Source organism: Perognathus longimembris, chromosome 3 (genome assembly GCF_023159225.1).
Source record: "Perognathus longimembris pacificus isolate PPM17 chromosome 3, ASM2315922v1, whole genome shotgun sequence".
NCBI lineage: Eukaryota > Metazoa > Chordata > Mammalia > Rodentia > Heteromyidae > Perognathus > Perognathus longimembris.
In genome coordinates, this window is record NC_063163.1 from 117561568 (window position 1) to 117585240 (window position 23673).

The 23673-nt window shown below is 57.9% G+C and overlaps 3 protein-coding genes across 7 annotated transcripts; 1 reads left to right on the forward strand and 2 right to left on the reverse strand.

The window, feature by feature from the left end:
- The first annotated feature begins 84 nt into the window (after nt 1-84).
- On the forward strand, nt 85-2849 carry Trappc4 (trafficking protein particle complex subunit 4). Its single transcript, XM_048343958.1, has 5 exons — nt 85-368; nt 544-718; nt 1512-1615; nt 2212-2338; nt 2529-2849. Exons 1-5 carry the CDS (start codon nt 194-196, stop codon nt 2605-2607), a joined length of 660 nt encoding a protein of 219 aa, XP_048199915.1. The 5' UTR covers nt 85-193; the 3' UTR covers nt 2608-2849.
- Nucleotides 2850-3658: 809 nt separating this feature from the next.
- Nucleotides 3659-9291, reverse strand: Slc37a4 (solute carrier family 37 member 4). 3 transcript variants are annotated; one of them, XM_048343955.1, is made up of 10 exons: nt 9181-9291; nt 8378-8722; nt 7516-7748; nt 6955-7096; nt 5962-6120; nt 5736-5821; nt 5179-5292; nt 4923-4988; nt 4502-4640; nt 3659-4363 (listed from the first exon to the last, which is right to left on the reverse strand). In XM_048343955.1, exons 2-10 carry the CDS (start codon nt 8523-8525, stop codon nt 4197-4199), a joined length of 1254 nt encoding a protein of 417 aa, XP_048199912.1. In that variant the 5' UTR covers nt 8526-8722; nt 9181-9291; the 3' UTR covers nt 3659-4196. The 3 variants fall into 3 exon arrangements, with proteins under 3 accessions (XP_048199912.1, XP_048199910.1, XP_048199911.1); XM_048343953.1 differs by having other exon boundaries at nt 6955-7198; nt 9181-9290; XM_048343954.1 differs by lacking the exon at nt 4923-4988 and having other exon boundaries at nt 6955-7198; nt 9181-9290.
- Nucleotides 9292-10628: 1337 nt separating this feature from the next.
- Hyou1 (hypoxia up-regulated 1) lies at nt 10629-22684 on the reverse strand. Of its 3 annotated transcripts, none has more exons than XM_048343951.1 (27): nt 22552-22622; nt 22257-22333; nt 21579-21675; nt 21302-21395; nt 21046-21124; nt 20766-20920; nt 20588-20664; nt 20101-20282; nt 19759-19874; nt 18105-18297; nt 17827-17961; nt 17643-17725; nt 17435-17567; nt 17084-17271; nt 16672-16810; nt 15131-15191; nt 14917-14996; nt 14385-14570; nt 14092-14264; nt 13922-14009; nt 13704-13826; nt 13311-13444; nt 13118-13202; nt 12744-12984; nt 12476-12526; nt 12195-12245; nt 10629-12080 (listed from the first exon to the last, which is right to left on the reverse strand). In XM_048343951.1, the coding sequence occupies exons 1-27, from the start codon at nt 22601-22603 to the stop codon at nt 12019-12021; spliced, it is 3135 nt and encodes a 1044-aa protein (XP_048199908.1). In that variant the 5' UTR covers nt 22604-22622; the 3' UTR covers nt 10629-12018. The 3 variants fall into 3 exon arrangements, with proteins under 3 accessions (XP_048199908.1, XP_048199907.1, XP_048199909.1); XM_048343950.1 differs by having other exon boundaries at nt 10629-12083; XM_048343952.1 differs by lacking the exon at nt 22257-22333 and having other exon boundaries at nt 10629-12083; nt 22552-22684.
- Nucleotides 22685-23673: the final 989 nt, after the last annotated feature.

Sequence of the window (23673 nt, forward strand, 5' to 3'; positions counted from 1 at the left end):
ACGACTTGCCAGGTTCCGCACCCCGCTTCACGGCAAAACCGAGGCAGCCTGCGGCTCCGAATGCGCACGCGTCCCAGGGGGTGGGCGGGGCGCTGGGAGACAGCCGGCGCGGTGGGCCGGGCCGAGCCTGTGACGCCACTTCCGGGGCGGGGACGCCGGACGGAGGCCGCCTCCGGGAGTCACCGCCGCCGCGATGGCGATTTTCAGTGTGTATGTGGTGAACAAAGCTGGAGGCCTGATTTACCAGCTGGACAGCTACGCGCCGCGGGCGGAGGCCGAGAAGACCTTCAGCTACCCGCTGGACCTGCTGCTCAAGCTGCACGACGACCGTGTGCTGGTCGCCTTCGGCCAGCGCGACGGCATCCGGGGTGGGCTGGGCGCGGGCCGGGGTGGGCGGGGCCCGCCGCCGCGGCGGCAGCGGGGTGGGCGGGGCGGAGGGGCGGCAGGTGCGCCGGGGCGGGGCCTGAGGGGTGGGGGTCCGGAGTCCCCCTCCGCGAAGCCCCGGGGCTGTGGCTGCGCTGACCCTCCGCCCCGCCTCGGCAGTGGGCCACGCGGTGCTGGCCATCAATGGCATGGACGTGAACGGCAAGCACACGGCCGATGGGAAAGAGGTGCTGGAGTATCTGGGGAACCCCGCTAACTACCCGGTGTCCATTCGGTTCGGCCGGCCCCGCCTCACCTCCAATGAGAAGCTCATGCTGGCCTCCATGTTCCACTCGTGAGTACCCCAGCCCTTCCGAGAGCCGGGGGGGGCTCCCGCGCTGGGCGCTGGCGGGTTGGTCTGGCTCTGGGGCGGGGCCGATCTTTTTAGACCTCCTTCCCCTCGAGTGGCCGGTCCTTGTGGTAACAACTCATGGGGTAGGTTTAAATTTTCGGCCCTAAAGTGGTGAGATCTGGCCTGGGTTAGCTGGTTTTCTCTTCATCTTTAAAGGAGGACAACCGAATTAAATGACCTTTAAAATTGTTAACTGTGGTATGAGATGTGCTGCGATAAGCCTAGCGGTAGACTTAAGTAAATATGCACATAGATCCCCAGAGTGTTTGTTTTACCCGGAGTTTTCAGTGTAACGCGCTTTATAGCAAAATAGGAAGGGCCGAGGGCTGTAGCTCAGTGGTGGAGCACTTACACAGCAAAATATGTAATGAAAAGTAGTATGAATTTGAAATAAAATTTTTTGGTCGGTTGTGGGGCATGAACTTGAGGCCTAGGTGCAGTACCCGAGCTCTTTTTGATCAAGGCCAGTGCTCTACCACTTTGAGCCACTTTCAGTCTTCTGGTAGTTAGTTGGAGATAAGAGTCTTGTGGACTTTCCTGCCCAGGCTTGCTTTGAACTGCGATCCTCAGATCTCAGCCTTTTGAGTAGCTAGGATTACAGGTGTGTACCACTAGCGCCCAGTTGAAAGAAATTTTGACACACCTGCCATTGTACATGAACTCTCCTGCCAGGATGTAAAATAAATCCTCTGCAGGTAGAGTGAATGCATTTCTTACTTGCCTCCTTTGCACACAGGCTCTTTGCCATTGGTTCCCAGCTGTCTCCTGAACAGGGAAGCTCAGGCATTGAGATGCTGGAGACAGACACATTCAAACTGCACTGCTTCCAGACACTGACAGGTATGTGTCTCTAGATAGGCCAAAGGGACGGGTGATTGACCAAAGACAGGTTTGGTAAGCAGGGGTGGTGTCAGGTCTTCCTGAGACAGTGGCACAGACACATCTGTTTGTTTTGTGAATCCAAAGCCAATATTTAATCTGAAGCTGAATTTATGTCACTCAGCATGTTTAACCCCGGCTCTCCTGGGTTCAGAAAAATTACCTTCATGTTAACCTTGCACACACATGAGACGTGTCAAGTGTTGTTCCAAAATGGAATTTGAAAGCCAAGTGAAAGTGACCTTTGGACTGTATCACTGCTTCACTCCCTAATGCAGATAACTGAAAACTGCCTGCACTTGTCCTGTTTGGCACTGAGGGATTCCAAGAGTGGGAATAAGTTTGGCACAACTAGAACTGGAAGCCGAGTCTCAGCCAGGGGGACAAAAGTCACTGCATTTCTTTGACCTCTTCTGTAGATTCTGCTTGGTGAAGCACTAGATAAAATAAAAACATTTGCAACAGACCTTTACAAAACCAAATAGGCTGTCTCATACAGAATGATGTTATTGCTACATTTTGTCCCCCTGGTATAACCATCCCTGGCCTCTCTCCAGGAATCAAGTTTGTGGTGCTGGCAGATCCTAGACAAGCTGGAATAGATTCTCTTCTCCGAAAAATTTATGAGATTTACTCAGACTTTGCCCTGAAGAATCCATTCTACTCACTGGAAATGCCCATCAGGTAGGTGACCCCATTTCCCAGATAGTGGTCAAAGCTTTGTACTCTACCCCAAATCACATGAAGTTTAAGAGTATTACTTTAAAATAAGACGCATCACTAGCCCTTTGGGGCTGTAAAGACTTGCCTTGGATTCCCCACGTGCGGGGAGGTGTCAGGCCTCATGCTTTTCTGTCCACTGGATCTGGCCTAGGTGCGAGCTGTTTGATCAGAACCTGAAGCTAGCTCTGGAGGTGGCAGAGAAGGCTGGAACCTTTGGACCTGGGTCATAAGCCAAACTGGCAACGGGCTTTCAAATTCTGCAGTCCTGCAGCAGGGGTTCTGCTGCTTCCGCTCTAGTGGGGATCCTGTTGCAGCCGCCTCGGAGTCTACTTGAAAATCGGGGAGTCTTGAGCTCAAATGTTTGCTCTCTTCCCTTCTGTATATATCAAGGCCCTGCTTCCTGAATGTACATTTATTTATGGAGGAGGTAGGACCTTCAGTGCTATAATAAACATTCCTTAGTTCCAGTGTTTGCTATCCTGAGTGATGGTATTGGGGAAAAAGAATGGGGGTGAAAGGGGGGCAGCGATGGCAAGGGAGCCAGCTAGGCATGGCGATGCATGCTTATAACCCCAGCTACTTGGAAGGTAGAATTGTGGCTCAAGACCGGTCCAGGCAAAAGTGGGGAAAAGAAAGGTGCTGGAAAATCCAGGGTGAGGAGATACTGTGTTTTGGGAGAAGAAAAAAAAAGTGTTTTTTGTTGTTTTTCTTTTGCTACTCCCGGGCCTTGAACTCAGGGCCTGAGCACTGTCCCTTTTGCTGAGCACTTCCTTTTGCTCAAGGCTAGCACTCTGCCACTTGAGCCACAGCGCCACTTCTGGCTTTTTCTATATAAATGGCATCTTTATGTTAGCAACCTTGGATCTAGTGCCAGAATTGCCATTGGTTTCCGGGGCCTGAGGTAGTGCTGATGGTGATGGAACAGCACTTAGAGCCAGGCTTCGTTGTTTTAGCTCATGCATCCGCACCCGAACCCCAGGGACGCCTTCTCTTCCAGATGAGGTGTAGCAAGGTCTACCCATCTCCACGCGAGTCAATCAAGTTATTGAATTTAACCTACACCTGGCAGCCTTGTCTCTGAAGTGATCATTGATTATACAACACTCAGCTGAAAGCATAGGAGGCATGACTTAAGGACTCCATCAACACGTCAGCTTCCCCATTCCAAGGAAATGAAGTCTTTCTTGGAAGTGGAAAGAGAAGCAGTAGCAAGAATAATTTCCCAAAGGAAGGCTGTCTCTAGCTTCTATTACCCCCTTTGAAAGAATGAGTCACTGTTTCGTATCAAATCTAGTTTTAATCTTCTATAACAAGTCATCCTCCCCTCCCCTTCACATCCCCTGTCACCCCAGGGTGCCGCTTGCTTTCTTCCTCCAGCGCCTGAGGTGCCGGCAATAGCTTTGCTCCCTTTGGAGAGGACTTAAGGCAGAGCAGAAGTCACTGGCCATTCGTGCCCGGCCACTGCGGAAACAGCCTTACCAGGCGGGAGCTGGCAGGACTGGGTCAGGACAGGCCCCCAGAAGAGGAGGAAGGGTACAGGAGACTCAGACTGCAGGAGTTGCCGGTGCGACACGAGCTAGTGGCGTCTGGGAGCAGAGGTTATTGTTTAAATAGGGGGTGGGGAGCCGGGACCTCATCAGCCACTGCTACACTTTCAGTGCCTCTTGGGCAAGGGAGACGTTGCACACACAGAAAAGCGAAGGTTCCAGTTGGAAAGGCACAGTTCCAGTGGAAGGTTCCATCCTAGCAGGAGCAGCTCGCTCCCTCCCTGCACCCTAACCTGTGAATAGGGAGACCAGCGCAGAAGAGCCAGCTCCCTTCACTCAGCCTTCTTGGGTACTCGGCCCATCTTGGTTCGGATGTTCCGGAGCAGGAAGAAAGCAGCTGTGCTGACTGCGCAGATCACCTCGGCCACCCAGAAGGCTGTGCTCCAGCTGTAATGCTTGGCGATGGTGCTGAAGGGCAGCCCGGCCAGAAAGCCGCCCACTGTCACGAGGGAGGGGAACTGCCTGAGCCACCCGGGAGGGTCAGGCCCGCAGGGGGACCGCACTGGCTCTGCCTCCAGCAGGCCTTGTGCAGGGCACAAGTGGGGACCGGGCAGCTACTCTACGGGGTACTACTTACCATTTGCCATGAGTCCCACAATGGCGTGAGAGGTGCCACACAGGTTGGGAGGGGCACTCTCATTGGCTATGACTCCAAACAAGGCAATGGGGCCATAGGAGGAGAAACCAAACACAGCCCCCAGCACCAGGATCCAGATCTGCAAGGACAGTGCCGGGGCCAATCAGAGCCAGAAAGCAGCCTTCCTGCCCACCTCTGCCAGATGAGACTATATCAAAGGGACAGTAAGTTGCCCACTCCCCCCAGTCCCCAGTACAAATGACAGCAAGAGCTAGAATGCTGAGCCAGCCCAAGGCCGACATGGGCAGGGAAAGGAGGCATAGAAGTCCTCTCGAGTTGGATATTGGCAGTTGGGACAGGCAGAGGGGTAGGATAGTGGCAAGACAGACCAGGAATAAAACGCAAGACAACTTTAAGGCACCTCGTGCTCCGTAAAGCCTGTGAGCTCAGCAAGAGGATGGAGAGCTGGAGTCCAGAAAGCAACATCCTAGAGGAGCAGAAGAAAGAGAAGAGAGCCAGGCCCAGAGTGGACATGGACACCAGACACAGAGGCAGGATCTGAGGTGCACACAGACCAGAGAGAGAGATCTGAGCAGCAGAGAAGCGGGCCCAGGGAGGGCCCAGCCACAGTGGTCCTTGCTCTGCCTCCCATGCACAGCCGGGCTCTCCATAGTTACCTTGGGGGAGTCACTGCTCACTGTCACCCGGAAGAGGTACATGGACGCTGTCATGCCAGCCATCATGAGCAACAGCAGGCCATGGCGAGGGTTTCCATACACAGACAGCCCTGCCTAGGGAGACAGCCCAGAGGCTTCAGGCCCTCGGAGCGCAACCCAGCACCCCCACGCTGGACTCTGACACGGCAGCCGGGCCGCGGCTCACCGGTCTTTGGCAATCCCATCCCAGGCCAGGGAGGCCCTGGGCCCTGCTCGTGCTCTGAGGCCAAATTCCACAACATCCCTTCTTCCTCCACGGTGGGGCAGGTGCACAGCACGTGCCGGGCAGCTGCGCCCAGTCCGTCCCCGCCCCCAGGGAAGCCAGCTTAGACAGAACGGCCCCTTTCCCCCCGTGTTGTCCCTCAGGAAGGTGAGAAGCCTGCCCTCGTTCCCACCTCGCTCCCCCTAAACTAGCTGTGCCAACCAGCCTCCAGCCCACAACTCTCATCTCTCCAGGGCTTTTCTGAGCTGTGCGGGGAAGACGCCAAGGGCCTCTCAGGTCCCTTCTGCCCACTCACCTTTGCCATGGCTCGGTCTGACAGGTAGCCAGCTGCGATGCTGCCTATGAGCCCTCCAACCTCCAGGGCACTCATGTAGGAGCTACCTGCAAGGGGAGTTGTGATTGGGAGAAGGGAGGGGAGGGGAAGGGAGGACAAAGCAGAGGTACGGGAGCCCAGAGTGCCTGGCATCAGGGAATCAGTAAAGGACATAAAGAAGCAAGGCCTTCCCTCCCCGACATCTTACCCACGAGGGCAGACTGTCCTTTCTCCTGGATAAGGAAGAACTGGCCCCAGTCTGTGCAGCAGGTCTTGACGCCGAACACGACCAGGTAGCCGGTGGAGAGCACCCACAGGTAAGGGGACAGCAGGAGCTCCTGCAGGGTGCTCTCTTCCTTGGAGGGGCCTAGAGGCGGGAGGGGCCAGCAGCTCTCAGGTTTTGCTTGGGGGGTTGTGTTTTTGTTCGTCTCAGTACTGGAGACTACTAGGCAAACACTCAGGTATTTTTTTTTTGCCAAACCTGGGGCTTGAACTCAGGGCCTGAGCACTGTCCCTGGCTTCTTTTTTTGCTCAAGGCTAGCACTCTGCCACCTGAGCCACAGCACCACTTCTGGCCATTTTCTATATATATATATATGGTGCTGGGGAATCGAACCCAGGGCTTCATGAATACGAGGTGAGCACTCTTGCCACTAGGCCATGTTCCCAGCCCATGTTTTAGGTGTTTTTTTTTCAGACTGTGCAGCCCAGCCTGGCCTGCACCACACCGCCCTCTGCCTCTACCTCCCAGGTGCTGGAGTTGAAGGATTATCACCACATCGGCCTATCCTACCCCCACTTGCGCCCCCAACCGTTCATTATCTAGTCCCAGGGGCAGAGTTCATGGGCACAACCAGGACCAGTGTGAGGGGGGAGCTCCGTAAGCACCTCATTTCCTTTCCCCAACTCTGCTGCAAGCCTCAGGAATGAAGGAGAAACTGAGGACAAGGAGGCCCTGAAGCCTGGGACGCTGTCCAGTTCAGGGAAGTCTGCTGCTGAGAAGGGACCAGGTGGTGACGTGAGTCACAGCGCCTGTCGCCCCTGGCTCTAAGGATGGAGTGTTACTTCCTTCCCACCCAGCCTGCCTCGCCCCCCTGGCCCCGCGTGCACTGGCTAGCACAAGATGTGGTACAAGGCCACTCCAGACTGCCAAGGGAGGGCTGAGCCAAACAGCCCCCGTGCTCAGCGAGGTGAAGCTCACCCTTCTTGCCCTTGGAGGGGGTGGGGTCCAGGTTGCGGAGTCCAACATCAGCAGGTTCGTTGTGGATGAGCAGCAGGCAGAGGAAGGAGACCCCCACACACAGCGCCCCCGACATGGCCAGCGTGCTGCGCCAGCTATAGCTCTGGGCCAGGATGGTCGCCAGGATAGGGCCCAGCCCTCCGGCCAGGTTCATGCTGGTCGACAGGATGGCCCACCAAGTGCCAAACTGGGATGGCTCGAACCACTGCGAGGCAGAGGGGGAGAGAGTAGGTGCGTGGCCTACAGCCCATGTTGACAGAGGGGCTGAGGTGGGGCAGGCCGGGCTCACATTACTTGGGGGAGGGAGAAGGCATTGCATTTGGCAGGGCAGTGCCCTCCTCTGCCACCTGATCCCACCTCTCTCAGACTCCTAAAATATCTTGACAAGCAATAGAAGCCGGCTGGGAAGGCCTAAGGAAACCGCGGTGGGCTGGTGCGGAAAGAGTGTGCAAAAAGGGGGCGCCCACACGCTTGTCCCGTACCCTTTATGCCAATCCAACCAGGTCTACCGCACGAACTCACCTTCCGAAGGATCTTCCCGCAGGGGGGCCAACCCAGCCCTTGTGCCAGGCCATTAAGGAACCAGAGAGCAGCGAAGACAGGTACCGTGGAGCTCCAGGAAAAGACGATGTTGACCAGGCCAACCAGGAGCAGTCCCGAGGAGAAGAGCCAGCGAGCACTCATCCGATCCGACAGCACCCCGCTCACAAACTTGCTGATGGCGTAGGCCGCAGACTGGCTGCTGGTGATGAGCCCTGCAGGGGAGGGGAGCGGGGAGCAGGACACCTGGGGAGTTAGGGGGGGGCAGAGGCACGGGAAGGGTGGAGGGAGGCACGGGGTCAGGTGTGTAGAGGTGCCCAGCAGGATGAGCAGGTGCCTTCCCCAAGGAACAGGAGAGTCTGTGCTGGAATCCTGAGGTTCGCATGGAGCCTGGGGCCCAGGCGACCTCTCCCGCCCGCCCCACGCAGCTCTTCTCCCTGGGAGGGGCATGCCCACCGCACCGACGCCAACCCAAGGCCTCTAGCAGTTGCCCCACCTGTGGGCATGGGCTGAGGGGGCTCGGGACGGGGGTCAGGGACTTGTTTTTTCTGGAAGGCAGCGTGCATGTCAGCCCACATGAAATCATGGTGCTCACTGGCAGCCTCAGCATGCACCCCACAGGTGTGAGAGCTTGCTCAGAACCCAGAAAACACCCAGCACAAGCAGTCTTCTGAGCACATGTGGGTGACAGGCATACACACACCAATACACAGCGCCAGGTGACTGGCCACCGTCCTGCTGTGCAGACGCTCCTAGCTACACACCCGTACACCCCGCACTGCCCCCCCCCACACTCACACACTCTGAGACCCCAGACCCGCCACCCTTCCCCCCCAGGGCTCACCCAAATCATCCTTGTCCAGAGGGATCTCTTCCACCAGCGATGGCATGACAAACGAGAAGGTCTTGCGATTGTAGTAGTACAGGCTGTAGCCCCCAAACATGGCTGTGAATATCACAGTGCGATAGTAGCCGTAGCCTTGGGTCTCCATGGTGGAAAAGAACAGGCCGGGCCAGCCACGACACTGAGCTCTGACCACAGCACCTCCGACTACTCCTGCTAGTGGCTCTCAGTCCCCAGATCTGCTGAGCTGGGGTTTTTTCTGCTCCCTCCTCCACCCAGACTCCCTTTATAGCCGCCTTCTGGACAATTATTAAGCCCTAGGCGGCTCCTAGGGAACCCAGTGTCCTGAGGGAGACAAGAAAACAGGCGATTACAGAGAGCCAAACTGTGGGGGGCAGGGGTCCCCGAGGGGAGGCACGCCTGTGACCCAGGCCAGAACCCTGTGTCCCTCCCCTCCTCCGGCATTGTTCTCACTGTGAAAGAAGCTGTGATTAAAGTCTCAGCCTAATTACTTTTGTCTGCACGAGCCCAGGGGAGGCAGGGCCGAGCAGAGCCGCCCTCCAGCCAGCCGGGCTCCCTCCGTCGGGGAACCTCATTCATTCAGGGAGGATTTACCGACCAGGCCACTGGGTTCCGCACTGCCCCCCTTTAATCAGCCTCAGACCCCAACAACCCCACCTCCAAGCCTTCTGGGGGGACCTCACCCAGTGCTTGGCCCAAGTGGGGTGTAACTCTCCTGACACTAGTCTCTCTCTCAGCCTGGACTGGTCCAAGAGCCTTCGTAAACGTTACCCCATACATACCTGGGGCAGTTTAATTTACCAACTGGGCACAGGCGTTAACCACAAGCCAGGATCACTCCCGGTTCCTCAGGGCACCTTCCACATTTCCCCGCTGCGGAAGGCCGGCCCGCGGACCCGGGGGCCCCTCCCGGGGCGCGCGAGGGCTGAGCGGGGCGCGGGCCCCGTTACCCTGCGATGTCAGGGCGGGCTCCGAGGCCGGGGAGCGGGGGCCCGGCGGGCGGGCGGGCGGGCGGGTGCGCGGCGAGCTTGGGGCGCCCCCGGGCCCCGCACGCCGCGGCGCCGCGCTCGGCTGGGCAGCAATTGGAGCGGAAGGTCGGGCGCGAGGCGGCGGGCGGTCGCACGTAGTCCCGGAGGCCGGGCGGAGGGCGGCGAGGGCGGCGACGGCTCGGCCCTGGCCCAGCCTCCGTGTCCTCACACTACCCGGGACACCCGACCCCGGGCACGGGAGCCCCGGCCCGGTGGGGGAGCCAGAGGGGTGCGGGGACCAGGGGGCCCGGGGAGGTAAAGGGCCGGGGGTCAGCGCTTCCGTGGCCCCCGGGCAAAGGCGCTGCCTTCCATCCCGGAAGGGCGGCCGCAGGAGCCATCCCGGATTCCATCGCCGAAACCGGAGCCGCGGCCGGCGTCCCGCCCCGCCCCGCCCCGCCCTCGGCGATGCCCCTCCCCCGCTGGCCGCCCCTACCTGGACGGAGGCGGGAGCCCGAGGCGGAGCGGGCGGCCGCCCGGCGGGCACTGCGCCTGCGCCGGGGGTGGTGGGCGGGGCCTGCGCCGGGGAGGTGGGCGGGGCCTGCGCCGGTGGTGGTGGGCGGGGCCTGCGCCGGCAGCTTCCGCCAGCGCCCGGCGCGGAGGCTCAGCTCCGCTCTTCCCGCGGAAGGCTGTGGGCTGGCGGCCGCCGTTCCCTCCGGTGGGAGGACGGTACCCTGGAACCGTTTCCTTCTCTTTCCTCTAGCGCCCCCTCTTTGTTTTTGCCGGTCCCGGTGCTGGTGCGCACTGTCCCCGGCTTCTTTACTCTCCCACCCGAGCCACAGCGCCACTTCTGGCGTCTTCCGTGTATGTGGTGCTGAGGAATCGAACCCGGGGCTTCCTGTACTGCTAGGCCATGTTCCCAGCCCTAAACCCTACTTTTTATTATTTAGGAGATGGGCTTTTCTTTATACTGCTGCTCTCCCAACCCCTGCCTCCAAGGAGCTTGGCTCACAGGTTGAGCCACCGCGCCTGGCCTCTGATGCAGTACTAAAGGTAAGTATTTGGGGCAGTACTGGAACTCGGGGCTTTGCCCTTCCTAGGCAGGCCCTGTTTTGCTTTTTTCAGATAAGGTCTCACGTGAGCCACCATGCCTGGCCTACAGATAATTTTACTATTTACGTCTTTCCATACTACACATGTATTGTTATTCTGAGACGTGTGTTATTTCCAGGAAACAAACATTAAAAAATACAAAGCACAAAAACTGTAGAAAAGAATATTTTATTGAAAGTTTATCAATTAACAATGGAGCAAAGTACATTTTGATTCAAACCTGTCCAACCAGCCTCAAGTGCTAATGAAGGAACTCAAAACTTACAGAAGTGGGGTGGGTGGGACTTGAAGGTCCCTCTCTGCCAATGTGGCAAAAGAAAAAAAAAGGGGGGGGGTAAAGGAGAGGAAAAAAGGCAAAATGACGGACACAATCAGGTTTGCTTTTGTCCCAGAGAGGGTGGCAGCCCTAGCTCTGCCACAGACAGAATACTGGAGGACAGGTTCCCCAGGCGTCGGCATAGTGGGTAAAGAGTTCCCACTCCTAGCAGAGTAACATACACAAGGCAGGCCAGACCTGACCCTCACCTTTACCCAAAGCCTGCCTCCGGATGAGGTGACAGTTTTACATTCACACATGGTCTCTCCATCCCCCAGTCTTGGGACAGGGGCTCACAGTAGAAAGCACATTTTGGTCAGCCCAGTGGGTAGAGGTGAGGAAAAGGCTCTACTAGGGAGGATCAGGAGGGGAGGGAGGGGGGGGAAGGTAGTTACAGAAACCCGGGGTACTACTGGGCAAAGGACTTTTGAGTGCCTGCAGGCTACTGGCATCCTTGCTAAGCACTGTGTGCTTTCCAGGGCCCAACAATCACCAGTGGGGGCTCTTGGACATGTCTCACTCCCTGGAGGCCAGTGGCTTCTCACACAGCTCCTTGTACATTCTGGCCACTAGGGGTCGCCACAGGCCAGTGGGAATACAAGCCAGTCTGGGTGGGAGATGTCGGGCAAGGGGCAGACAACTGCCCACCTGTGTTAGGAAACCAAGGGACCTAATGGAAAGAGCCAGATAAGAACTGGGGGAAGGGTTAGGAAACAGAAGATCCTGGAGGGATAAAGCATAGCCAGGCACTCGGAAACCAAAGCTGGTGACCAAGGCTCTGTAGACACTGGCCAGGATTGGGACATTGATTTCGTGGGGGAAGAGCAAAGGAGGGAAGGAAGGATGCCCAAAGACCGAACATACTCCTGTGTCCCTTGACCTCCTGCCCACTACTCCCCACCCCCCCCCCCCCACTTGCAGCCATCCTCTCACCGACCCAAAGGCAAAGAATTAAGACATAATAGTGATTTTTCCCAAATGCAGGGCCAGATAGGTAGGGACCAAGAGGTGGGGGTCTGGGAACCAACAATTCAGGTTTAACACAGAGCTACTCGCGAGGACGGTGAGCAGCCCCCCTCCTGCCCCAGGTGAGTGAGAAAGTACTTTAGCCCTGTGGGCAGAACCGACCCCTGCCCACACCCCAATGTGTAATAAATAGAGGTGGTAGGAGAAGGGGCTGCAGACACGAGTGGGGAGGGGCAGGGACTGCGGTGGGGGAGGAGGGGTTATAGTTCATCGTTCTTCAAAGGCCTCTTCTGTCCTTCCAGCTGCTCCTTCTGTTCAGATTCTGTTGGGCAAACAAGGGGTGGGGGGCAGTGAGACCGAACAATTCTCTGGGGGTTCTCTCAACCCCACCAGGCTGCCCAGCCGGCGCCCAGCCTGCACCCAGCCCCGCCCTCACCTGCTCCAGGGCCTTCTAACTCCAGGGGCTCCTTGTCTGCTGCCTCGGAGCCTGTGTTTGGGAAGGAATAAGTTAGGAGAAGCTAATGGAGAGGCTGTCCATAGTCGGTCGGTAAACATTTTAGAATGTGTAGCCCCCATTTGGTCTTTTGCTTAATTTTTTAGGTCTGGAGATGGGGCTCAGGTCTTTTGTCGAGCATGTTCAAGGCCCTGTGTAAAATCCCTCGCCTACCCCAGGCCAATGCAACGTCTCTGTCCCAACAACCAGTTTCCCCAACTCACCAGTCTCTCCTTTCTTAGGCTCTGAAATGGGCTTTGCCTCTTCAGTCTGGCCTGGAGGAAACGCAGAAGTCAGATGCAGGAAAGGAGGCCTCCCCCTGCCAGCCAGACCAAGGAGCCCCCCCCCCCCCACCACCACCGCCAGACCCGGGAGCCAGGCCCTCCCACTACCCACCCAGCCAGACAAGGGAGCCCCACCCCCCACCAGACCCGGGAGCCAGGCCCCCCCCCACTGCCAGACCTGGGAGCCAGGCCCTCTGCCCTCCCTCACCTGCTGGAGGGATGACCTTCTCGCCCTGCTCACTGGCACTGGCATTGAGGGGAGGTTCTGTCTTCGTGCCATTCTTGTCCTTGGGCCGGGGCCGGGGCTTAGCAAACTTGGCCTTATTGAGCAGATACTGCACCTCACGGTCGAGGGCCATCATCTTGGCCTCGATGTCCTTCGAGAGCAGCACAGGCTTCTCTGTGGCGGGAAGCTTGGCCTGCTCTGCGGTGGTTGTGTTCTTCCAGGCCTGTGGGGGAGGTCAGGATCACTCGGGGAGCGTGGAGAGAGGGGAGTCAGCCCCGCCTCTGGCTGAAGACTACAAGCCATCCTGCCACCCCGGCACCTCCAGTGCTAGTTACATCCATTCACACAGTGCTTACCCAGGTCTCATTGATGACTTTCTCCAGCGTCGTCATCTCCACCTCAGTGAAGATCTGGTCCATCTCCGGAATGAGCCGGGCGCCCCTGGAAGGCAGACGGGAGACGGTGAGCGCAGGGGGCAGACAGGCCTGGGGAATGTGGAGCTGACAGGAACGGGAACTGTGGCCTCGAAAGGGAGCAGAGACCACTCACTTGAGGAACATGCTGGAATGGTTGAGGAGGTTGTCCAGGGCAGACAGCCGTTCAGGCCATTTCTTGCGCTCTTCCACCCGGAAGAACAGACCTTGGCAGAGCTTCTTCAGCTCAGCCAACTTCTCCTTCAACATCTGAGGAACAACGGGCGTGGACAGAGGAGTTGAAGGAGGACAGAAGCCCTGCAACCACTCTTGCATCCTACTGGGGTTTTTTTTGGTGCTGGAGTTTGAACTCTGCACCTTGGCTGCTAGGCAGGCGCTCTGCCACTGAGCCATACCTTGAACCCTCTTGCGTTTTTCTTTATGGCCTCATCCCCCAGGCTTTCCTCTTCCTGCCCCCAGGAAAGGAAGGCAAAAGCTTCCATCCCCCATCTCCTGGGAGCCTCCTCACCGCAGTGGTGGCCTCGAAGCCCTCGTCCTCCAGCCAGGCGGACACGGTGCTGAGCTTCTGGGAGATCTCCTCCCGCTGCTCCTCGGTGGACACTTCCTGGTACTCAGGCTGGTACAGCTTGTCCTAGGAAGGCACAAATGCGTGCATGCCGTGAGCCCCAGGGCAAGGCTCAGAGCGAGATGCCCCCAATCCAGGAGGCGGGGGGCATGGTCCCCAACCTGCGTTTCAAAGATGAAGGCTTCCAGGCTATTAGCAGCTTTTTCTCGCTCCTGCTTCTCTAGGTCTCGGAAGGTCAAGTCCTCAAGTCTGTGGGTGAAGGAGAGGTGGACATGAGGGAGAGGGTGGGCGGGAACTCAGAGGCAACAGACTCAACACACCCACCACTCACCTCTGCACGGAACGAGCCAGCTCCTCCTCGAGCAAGTCAGGCAGGTCCAGAACAACCAGCTCCACCCCGATCTCCTCTACCAGCTTCTGCTTCCGGGCAGGCTTCTGCTTCTTTTCTTCCTCAGGGGCTGTGGGGGCACCCTCAGGCCCCGCCTCCCCCTTCTCACTGGGCTTCTGAATGGGAAGAGTTGAGGATGTCAGTAAAGCTTTGCCTTTCCTTCTCCCAAGGGCAGGAACAAAGACGGCTTCCATCTGGTTCCTTAATCCCAGTGCCACTGGTCTTTCTCTGCTCACCTGGTCCTCAGCTTTGTCCTCGCCGTCCTTCTCAGGGGGCTTTTCTCCCTCGGGAGCTGCGTCTCCTTTGGGCTCCGTGGGTGGGGGCTGAGAGGTATCCTCTGCTGGGGCCTCAGCTTCTTCCTTGAGCTCCGCCTGCTCCCCAGGCTCGTCCTTGCTCCCCTCAGCGGGGCTCTCCTCTTCTTCCTAGGAGACAGTGCCAAGTACCCACAGACGGTGTCACCAGCAGAGCCTAGAGGCCCAGCTTTGGCTCTGCCAGCTCCTCTGCTTAGAAGAGACCTGGGCTCAGGGCAGTGCTGGGGGCAAAGGACAGCTAGAGGAAACCCCCAGGGGCTGTCTGGACTACAGTGCTCTAAGGGGGTGAAGGGATTGTCTGGGGAATGGGCCTAGGGCTCTGAAGTTTAGGACTGGCTTCTGTGTCCAGAGAACTATGATCAACTGAGGCATGAGCTTCAGGGCCATCAACTCCCAGACAGCTTGGATGCTCGCCAGACTTTTTGCCTTGCTTGTAGCTGCGCTCCCCAGTGCTTACCTGGACAGCATCAGTAGCATTCTCTTTTGAGTCCGGTGTGGTACTCCCTCCAAACAGGCTGGAAATGGTGTTGCCGAGTTCTAGGGAGAAGCGGGGACACGGACTCATTGGGGGCCCCGCAGTGAGTCAACTTCCTGATCCAGGGCAACGGCCCATCCACCTGCAAAGCTTCTCTCTCCACACAGGCACACACAGGCACGCAGGCTCAACTTACTGGTTAGAGTGGACTCCTCTTCTGGACTGTCCTCCACCAACGTCTCAAAGACAGACTCCACCTGAAAACAGACTCACACTCAAGAGCGGCAATGCTAAGCCATGCGTCTCCACGAACCTGCAAGTGCAGTGTGGCTTACAGCGGTGCAGTGCTCTCACCTGCCTCTCCTCAGGGCTCCCCTGTGGCCACCCACCCCCTTCCATTAAGAGCTCCCTCCATGGGCTGGAAATGTGGCTTGGTGGTAGAGTGCTTGCATAGCATTCACGAGGCCCTGGGTTCGATTCCTCAGTACCACATAAACAGAAAAAGCCAGAAGTGGCACTGTGGCTCAAGTGGCAGAGTGCTAGCCTTGAGCAAAAGAAGCTCAGGGACAGTGCTCAGGCCCTTAGTTCATGTACCAGGACTGGCCAAAAAAAAAAAAATCCCCTCCACATAGCAACACTACAGGACACCAATTCCCAGTGTGTGTGCCAAAAGATGACCCAGAATTCTTCAAAAATGGGGTTCTCAGCAGGATATGGTGGCACAGGGCTAAAATCCCAGCACATGGGAGGCTGAGACAGGAGAATCATGGTGACAGGCCAGCAGCTTGGTGTCTAAAGTTGTATTAAAAGAAAAGGTGAGGGCTGGGGATATAGCCTAGGGGCAAGAGTGCCTGCCTCGGATACAGGAGGCCCTAGGTTCCATTCCCCAGCACCACATATACAGAAAACGGCCAGAAGCGGCGCTGTGGCTCAAGTGGCAGAGTGCTAGCCTTGAGCAGGAAGAAGCCAGGGACAGTGCTCAGGCCCTGAGTCCAAGGCCCAGGACTGGCCAAAAAAAAAAAAAAAAAGAAAAGGTGGGATGGGCACTCACTGGTGGCTCACACCTGCCATCCTAGCTACTTAGGAAGCTAAGATCTGAGGATCATGGTTTGAAACCAGCCCAGGCAGGAAAGTCCATGAGACTCCTATTTCGAATAAACTACTCAGAAAAAGCCAGAAATGGCACTGTGGCTCAAGTGATAGAGCAACAAGAGGCTAGGGATAGAGCCTAGGCCCTGAATTCAAGCCCCAGGAACAGCCAAAAAAAAAGAAAAGAAAAGGTGGGCCAAATGCTGGTGGCTCGTACCTATAATCCTGGCTACTCAGGAGGTTGAGACCTGAGGATTGTGGTTTAAAGCCAGCTCAAACAGGAATGTCTGTGAATCTCTTCTCAACCACCAGAAAACTGGAAGTGGCATTGTTGCTCAAAGTACTAAAGTGCTAGCCTTGAGCAAAAGAGCTCAAGGACAGCACCCAGGCCCTGAGATCAAGCCCCACCACTGACAAAAAAAAAAAAGGAGGGAGGACATTTGTCAACCATTCTAATAGGTTCATTTAAGCAAGTTTGAATGCCCATATGTGGGCCATGAGAAGGGTCACACCAGATTCCTGATCAGCTCTATTTAGATCCACGACAAATGCCATTCCAAATCTACTGTGTCTTGTGTGGAGAACCTGCTCTGGGAAAGCCTGCGGGCCCTGGTCCTGGCCTCGTGCACAGCCCCCTCTTGCTCTCACCCTGTCTAGGCTGAGCACGCCACTCTCATCCAGGTTGAAGTGGGCCTTGATGCCCTTGGACTCATAGTCAGGATACTTCTTGAAGCTGTCACCCACACCTTTTAGCTTCACAGTGGTCAGATTCTGGGAGCCAAACACCCTGGGTGGGAGGGAGAGAGGAGTTTGAGGAGAGCACTTGCTCACCTCCGATCCCAACAGCCCCCTGGCATAGGACGTCAGGCCCCCCCCCCCCAACCTAAGGCTGCACTCAGGACAGAGAACTCCAGCTGAGGCTTACAAACTGACCTTCACCCCACAGCCGACTTCCTATTTCAGTCTGCAGGCTCCACAGCCCCCTCCCACAAATCCACAAGTCCTCTGGTAGCCACCCCCCACCACCCGGGAGTTCCCGTTCTGTTCCCCCGCCCCTCACCGAAGATCCTCAGGCCCCAGGAAGCCCAGGTCACCGTAGTTGATGTGGAAGTTGAAATCGTGGCTGTAGCGGTTGAAGGTGATGACTTTGCGTTGCGGGTAGGGCCCCATGCGGGAGAAGAGCACACGTTTGTTGTGCTTCATGCTGTGAACCCCGGGCTCCTCCTCCACCTCCCTTGTGAACTCCACCTACACAGCCAGAGAAGAGGCACACTGAGGAGCCACAGCAGGTTCTGGGGTGCGGATGGGAGAACAGAGATCTTTTGTGGCGGGAAGACCGCGGGGACAGAAAGTGAGATCCCACTCAGAGAAGCGGAGGGAGCGTGTGAGCTGATCGGTGAAGCCGACTCACCAGGATGGGGTAGACCACTGCGTCCCGGACGACGAACGGCTTCACCTTGAAGGCTTTGCTGAGGGCGGCGGCTTGGTACACGGCCCCCATGGCGGCGGCTTCGTCGGCGTTGATGTTCTTCCCCAGCTCCTCCCTGTGAGAGGCCCAGGCTTCAGCAGCGTCCGCCAGGCCTCAAGACCTAGGCCCCGTGCCCAGCACCTATACTCACTTCCTCACAGCCTTCAGCAGCACCTCCTGCACCTTGGGGACCCGCGTGGCCCCCCCCACCAGGATCACCTGCTCGATCTCATCCTGCAGAAGAGGGCGAGGTGAGGTACAAGCACGGCACCTTCTTCCTCAACACGGACCCTTCCCCGGCAGGTGCCCCGGCACGCCTGCCCCCGGGCTCTCACCAAGCTCATCTCGGCGCTCTGGAGGGCATGCTGCACGGGCCCAGGCACCCGCTCAAACAAGTCTGCACACAGCTCCTCAAACTCCGCGCGAGTCACTTTTGCCTTAAAGTCCACATCGTCCATCAGGCCCTCAATCTAGGGGAGGAGGAGGGTGGTCAGGGGGTTGCCCAGGTAGGCGCTGCTGACAGAACCCCAAAGAAGGGACCGTGGGAGGGCGGCAGGGTCGCCCACCCCGTGGGTGAGGGCAGGCCTGCCCGCCGCCTGCTTCATGCCCTTACCTGGGCCATGTGGTCAGCATTGGCACTCAGGACGGTTTTGAGCCTATTGGCTTCCCGCAGCAGCTTGGCCATGGCTCGAGGGTTCTCCCGCACGTCCTTGGCTCTCTGACCCTTGCGCTGCTCATTGAAAAGCCCGGCCAGGTGCTCCCGCAACCGAAGCTCCATCTCCAGGCCTCCAAGTGTGCGATCAAACCTGTTCACAAGAGGAGACAGGAACAGGGTAAGGACGCAGGGTCCGTCCACTGGCACGGGAGCCTCCCACTCCCGGGTGGCATCTTGCCCTTGTTTCAGGAGCCCTGTAATGTGAAACTACTCTACCCCTAACTCCTCACCACACACTGGATACCTCACCTTGGTGGCGGTTCACCTGCCCTGCCCCTCAGCAGGACTTACTACACACTTTCTTTCTCTCAGGACAAATGTGCAGAAGGATTTGGGGAGTGACAGGGCCCCTTCCATCAAGGACCTTATATGCTAGCGGTTGCATAACCTATTAAATGTTAAATAATACACTGTGTTTTGGGCTGGGAATGTGGCTTAGTGGTAGAGTGCTTGCCTAGCATGCATGAAGTCCTAGGTTTGATTCCTCAGCACCACATACACAGAAAAGGCCAGAAGTGGCGCTGCGGCTCAAGAAGTAGAGTGCCAGTCTTGAGCAAAAGAAGCCAGGGACAGTGCCCAGGCCCTGAGTTCAAGCCCGAGGACTAGTAAAACAACCACCAACACCTGTGTTTTGTAAACGAGTAGCACACAACAACGAGTAGCTGAACTCAACAAGGAGGTTTGCACTTCTTAGGGATGCCTGGGAAAGCTTCCCTGAAGAAGTGATACCAGAACTAAAATCTCCCCAGGAGCTGGGGTTTACCAGGTGAAGAGAAGGAAAGATGTTCTAGACAGAGAGCAATGCCTGTAGAGACCTTGAGGTAGGAGAGACAATGGCAGGCTCCAAATGAGGGCAGATGTGCTGTGGTGCAGAGAGCTTAGCTACAGATAGCGGTGGGAGGCAGGGCTCGGGTATAGAAAAGTTTCCCAGAAATGGGTCATAACCAGACTGGCTTTATTTAAGTGCCAAGGACCAAACCTAGTATGTCATGAACACGAGGCAAGTGCTCTACTACCTCACTGCTATCCCAGCCCCCAGCATCTGAAAGAGAATCCTTTCCCTGCAGTACAACACAGAGGAAGAACCGGAAAGGGACGCCAGTAGAAACAGAACATCTTTTTCACTCTGTAGGCAGTAGCAGTTTGGCCTAGGGTAGCCGTGGTAAAGACAGAAAAGATGAGTTTAAAATGACTGCGAGGGCTGGGAAGGTGGCTTAGCGGTAGAGTGCTCACCTTGCACGCATGCTGGGTTCGATTCCCCAGCACCACATATACAGAAAACGGCCAGAAGTGGCGCTGTGGCTCAAGTGGCAGAGTGCTAGCCTTGAGCAAAAAGAAGCCAGAGACAGTGCTCAGGCCCTGAGCCCAAGGCCCAGGACTGGCAAAATAAATAAGCAAAATGACTGTAACAAACTGTATGTGATAAGAAAGCCAAGAATGCATGAGTATTCTCACATATGGGGGGGGTGGGGGGGGCGGAAGCCGCCCTCCAGGAAGAACCCTTTAACCTCAAGGGTCTTAATAAGAAGCCCTCCTCCCAGCACCCACTCACCCCACTCCCCGGATCTGCAGCTGCGGCTGCATTCCGGCGTCCTTCGTCTTCACCGTCTGATAGGTAACGATGGTGCACACAGTGCTGCCTGAGCCCATATCATAGAACATGATGTTCTGGGGAGACACCAAGCGCACGGTCACAGAACCCGTACAAATGCCCACCTGCCGCCATCCAAGGGGCCTCCAGTTCTCAACATAAAACCAAGTAGCTCCAGCAGGGGCCTCCGGAGGCCGTTGCCACATTTTGCCAAAGTTCAGCCATGCAAATGACATGCAAAACAGCCCAGGGGGCCTCCATCCTCAGACTCAGCACCCAGTACGTCTGGCCTTCCTGGCTTACCTGTGCAGTGGTGTTGATATCTTTCCGGCGGAAGACACCATAGCTGAGGGCAGTGGCCGTGTTATCATTGATGAGCTGCAGCACTTTGAGGCCAGCCATTCGGGCAGCCTGCAGCACCGCTCTGCGCTCAGCCTGGTTGAAGAAGGCTGGCACGGTGATCACGGCATCCTTGATAGGCTGCTCTACAAAGGACAACAGAACAGGGTCCCACCAGATCCAAACCTTAGACCAGGGTTTCCAACCTCCACACCAGGGGCACTCGGGGGCACGCAATTCTGTTGGGGGCTGTCCTGTGCGCTACAGGATGTCCAGCGGCATTCCTGGTGTCCACACCCTAGAAGCCAGGAGCGTAACCCCGACTAAGGCATGCTGTGACAACCAAGTATGCTTTCAAACATTGCTGGGTGTTCCCTGAGCGTACCCCCACTCCGAGTCCCTGCACTGGATCTGGAGGGCCCGGCCGCCAGGGCCCCATCGTGGCACTCACCTGCAAAGTCTTCAGCCAGGGAGCGAGAATAGTTGAGAACCATGCCCAGCACCTCCTCAGGCGAGAACTGCAGCTGCCTGAGGGGAAGAGGAAGAGTTGAGGCAAAGAAAGACAAACAGTAAGGCAGGACAATCACGAACACGAGGGCCAGGCCTGCCTTCCCCACTGGAGCACTCACGGGCTGATCTGGAAGCGCACAGTCTGCCTCTGTGGGTCGACGTTTAGCTCATGCTCTGGGAAGCGAGCTCGATATAGGGCTACATGGGGGTTATCTGCCTGCTTCCCTAGGAGATGCTGGAAGTAACGCAGCGTAGCCTTTGGGTTCTTGATGGCCTAGGAGGAAGTGAAGAACAAGCAAGGTGGTAAGACCAAGCCCGGCACGGCTTGCCTCTTACGTCACACAGACGTAAGGGAATAGACGCCTGAGTCCACCAACCTGGCAAGGACTGTTAACTCACCATGCCTGCGGCACTGTCTCCAAAGAACCTTTCGTTTTCTTTCAGGGTCACAGTGACGGGGGTTTTCCTCCGAGATTCCCTGGGCAAAAGGTAAAATTAGGTCCAGTTACCTAGAGCAGGGTGTGACACACCAGGAACCTCAAGACCCAACAGTCACCACTCAAATATCAAAGTCTACTGTGGGCATTACCAGAAAACAACACCCCTCCCCCCAACACAGACGCCCTCCCCACCCTGACTCCAGGGCTACTCTCACTTGTTCAAGACGATCTCCATGGGCACTCCAGGTTTGACGATGGCCACCTTCATGGATTCACTGCCTAGGTCCACAGACATCACAGCCAATGCGTCTGAAGGGGAAACAGGTTTGTCAATGAGGCCCTTTTTTCCCTACCTTCCCAAGGAGCATCTGACTTTCTGAGGAGAATGACGGCAAAAGACAAAGGAAAAAGAGCCTAAGTCCAGTAGCTCTACAGACTTCTCAAACCCTCTCCCCACCATTTATTCTTTTGCCCCCTCTGTTGGATACATACCGCTCAGTGCCAACAGGTCAGCCAAAAGGGTAGCCATCAGGGCCCAATAGGCTATCCTCCTTGGCCTCTGCCTTCTGACTGTTGCTGCCATTGTACCCTTTGGAGAGGAGGAAAATACAGGGTAAGTGGATGCTCTAAGAGGACACGGAATCACATCCCACAAGTGAGAAGCTGTGAGATTCATGCCTACTGCATTCTCACTTAGCCAGAACAGCCTACATCCCTTCCCTTCCTCCGGATGAGTTATGTCCATTCTACTCCTCCCCTGGACTGTCCACAGAAGGGCCCTGAGCTCGCTAAGCAGGTGATAGGACAGGGGGAAGGAGGTCAGGGCCTTCCCCCCCCCCCCGCCCCCTGCTGCAGTCTTGTAACTGACCCACCACGGCACTGTGCGCGCTGCCAGACCCCTGGGGCGGGGCACAGGGACCCCAGCCAGGGCTGGCTTGCCTCCCCACACCTGGAGCTCCCCGGTGGCTGGGAGCGCCGGGCTGGGCCTGGACAGGAACTGAGAGATGACGACGTTGGGGTGGCGAGGACGTTATCGGGGCCCATCTCCCCGGCATCCCGGCGGCAGTCCCGCCCCCCTCCTCTTCCCCACCCCACTCCCGGCCCCGCTGCCCACGCAGCCGCCGTGCGGGGAGCCCTAAGGTCACTCGCCCGACGGTACCGAAGCCTCACCTGACCGAGGCCGCGGCTCCCACTCCCGGAAACGGATCCGGGCCTACCCCTCGCTCGTGCGGGCGGCCGATCTTGAACTGCAGGACCCAAACGCACCGGCGTCCGCGAGGCCCTCACTCCCGCGGACGACCCGCCCCCGGAGCAGCGGCCGGTCCGCCTCTCCGCTCCCGCTCCCACTCAGGCCCCTGCTCCGAGCCCAACGCCGCGCGGACGTGCCCACGCGGCCAGCAGCGCTGCCCGGCTCGCGCCCTTCACAACTCCCCTCGGTTTGCAAACTGTTACATGGGCCACCAACCTCTCCGCGGCGTCTCGCGCACCAGCCGGCCCCGGACGCGGCGCACGCTCATTGGAGCCTCCGCCGTCCGGTGCGGCGCCGCGCGCCCGGCCCCGCCCCCGGCGCCCGGCGCGCGCTCTCAGTGGTCCACGTCTGAGGCCCGCCCAGCCCCTGGCAGGGGCCCCGCCCCTAAGGCGGGCCCAGGGCCAGGGCACCAGTCGGAGGGGGACTCCACGCGGGCGCCGGCCGGGGATTGGGCCACGTCACGGGCCGGAGCGTTCCATCCCCTGCTCCCCACGGGGAGCCCGCGGCTTCTTTCCGAGCCTGGGGGTGCTGGAAGCGGTCCGCGGCCGAGCCCCCCCGAGCGACCCGGGGTGGGATAATGGGCGCACAGCCGGTCCGGTGGTCCAGCTTCGTCGTCTGGTCACCAGCAGAGCCCCGCGCGGCCTTAGGAACGGCCCGCAGCCCCTCCGCAGCCCCGCCACACCAGCGCTGGCCGGCCGGTGGGGTGCCGGTGGCCGTGGACCGCCCGGCCCCGTCCGGGAAACCGGCCGTGCCAGGGGGGTGCGCTCGGGATAAACCGTTTCCCGGCTCGACTCCCGGCCTGGGCTCCGAGCCCCCTTCTCTCGAGAAGGAATATTCCGGACTCTGAGCAGGCTCGGTCGAGCCCACGCGCGCCGCCTTCTGTGTGTTTTGTACCCTCGGGCCTGTTCCCCGTCCCTTCTCTTGATGGCTGCTCGGGTCGCCAGGGTGGGACAGCCTGATCCCTCTCCGTGTGGCGTTTTCCTCTCCCTTCCCTGGGTCACTTCACTGTAAAGTTTACCGCTTGCTCGTCCTCCGCCCTAGATCTGCACCCGGCCGCCTCTCTCAGGAGGCACGAGGTGCCCCGGCCGGGGCCTTGTGCACCCCCCAGCCCCCCCACCTCCCATCCCGCCCCCGCTCGGCCCCCCATGCCCCACCCCCCCAAGCCCCCCCCCCACCTTGATCCAGTGCGTCAGGAATAGTTCAGGCCCAGGGGTGGGGCTCACTGGTAGAGCGCTTGCCTACCTTTTTTTTTTTTTTTTTTTTTTTTGGTACATTTCCATCCCTAACAATTTTTTTTTTTTAAGTTTACTATTCAGGTGGTAGGGAAATTGACAGAAA

Bases quoted from the DNA above. Each gene is read 5' to 3' on its own strand.
- Trappc4 (XM_048343958.1), top strand. From the start codon at position 194: ATGGCGATTTTCAGTGTGTATGTGGTGAACAAAGCTGGAGGCCTGATT. The intron at 1,616-2,211 runs GTATGTGTCTCT...GCCTCTCTCCAG, and splicing joins CTGCTTCCAGACACTGACAG to GAATCAAGTTTGTGGTGCTG. The intron at 2,339-2,528 runs GTAGGTGACCCC...GATCTGGCCTAG, and splicing joins TCACTGGAAATGCCCATCAG to GTGCGAGCTGTTTGATCAGA.
- Slc37a4 (XM_048343953.1), bottom strand. From the start codon at position 8,525: ATGGAGACCCAAGGCTACGGCTACTATCGCACTGTGATATTCACAGCC. The intron at 7,749-8,377 runs GTGAGCCCTGGG...CCTCCCCTGCAG, and splicing joins TCTGGACAAGGATGATTTGG to GGCTCATCACCAGCAGCCAG. The intron at 4,364-4,501 runs GTAAGTAGTACC...CCCTCGTGACAG, and splicing joins TGTGGGACTCATGGCAAATG to TGGGCGGCTTTCTGGCCGGG.
- Hyou1 (XM_048343950.1), bottom strand. From the start codon at position 22,603: ATGAGCGTGCGCCGCGTCCGGGGCCGGCTGGTGCGCGAGACGCCGCGG. The intron at 14,997-15,130 runs GTAAGTTGAGCC...GCTTCTCCCTAG, and splicing joins AGAGGAGTCCACTCTAACCA to AACTCGGCAACACCATTTCC. The intron at 14,265-14,384 runs GTGAGCAGAGAA...CTTCCCATTCAG, and splicing joins AGGACAAAGCTGAGGACCAG to AAGCCCAGTGAGAAGGGGGA.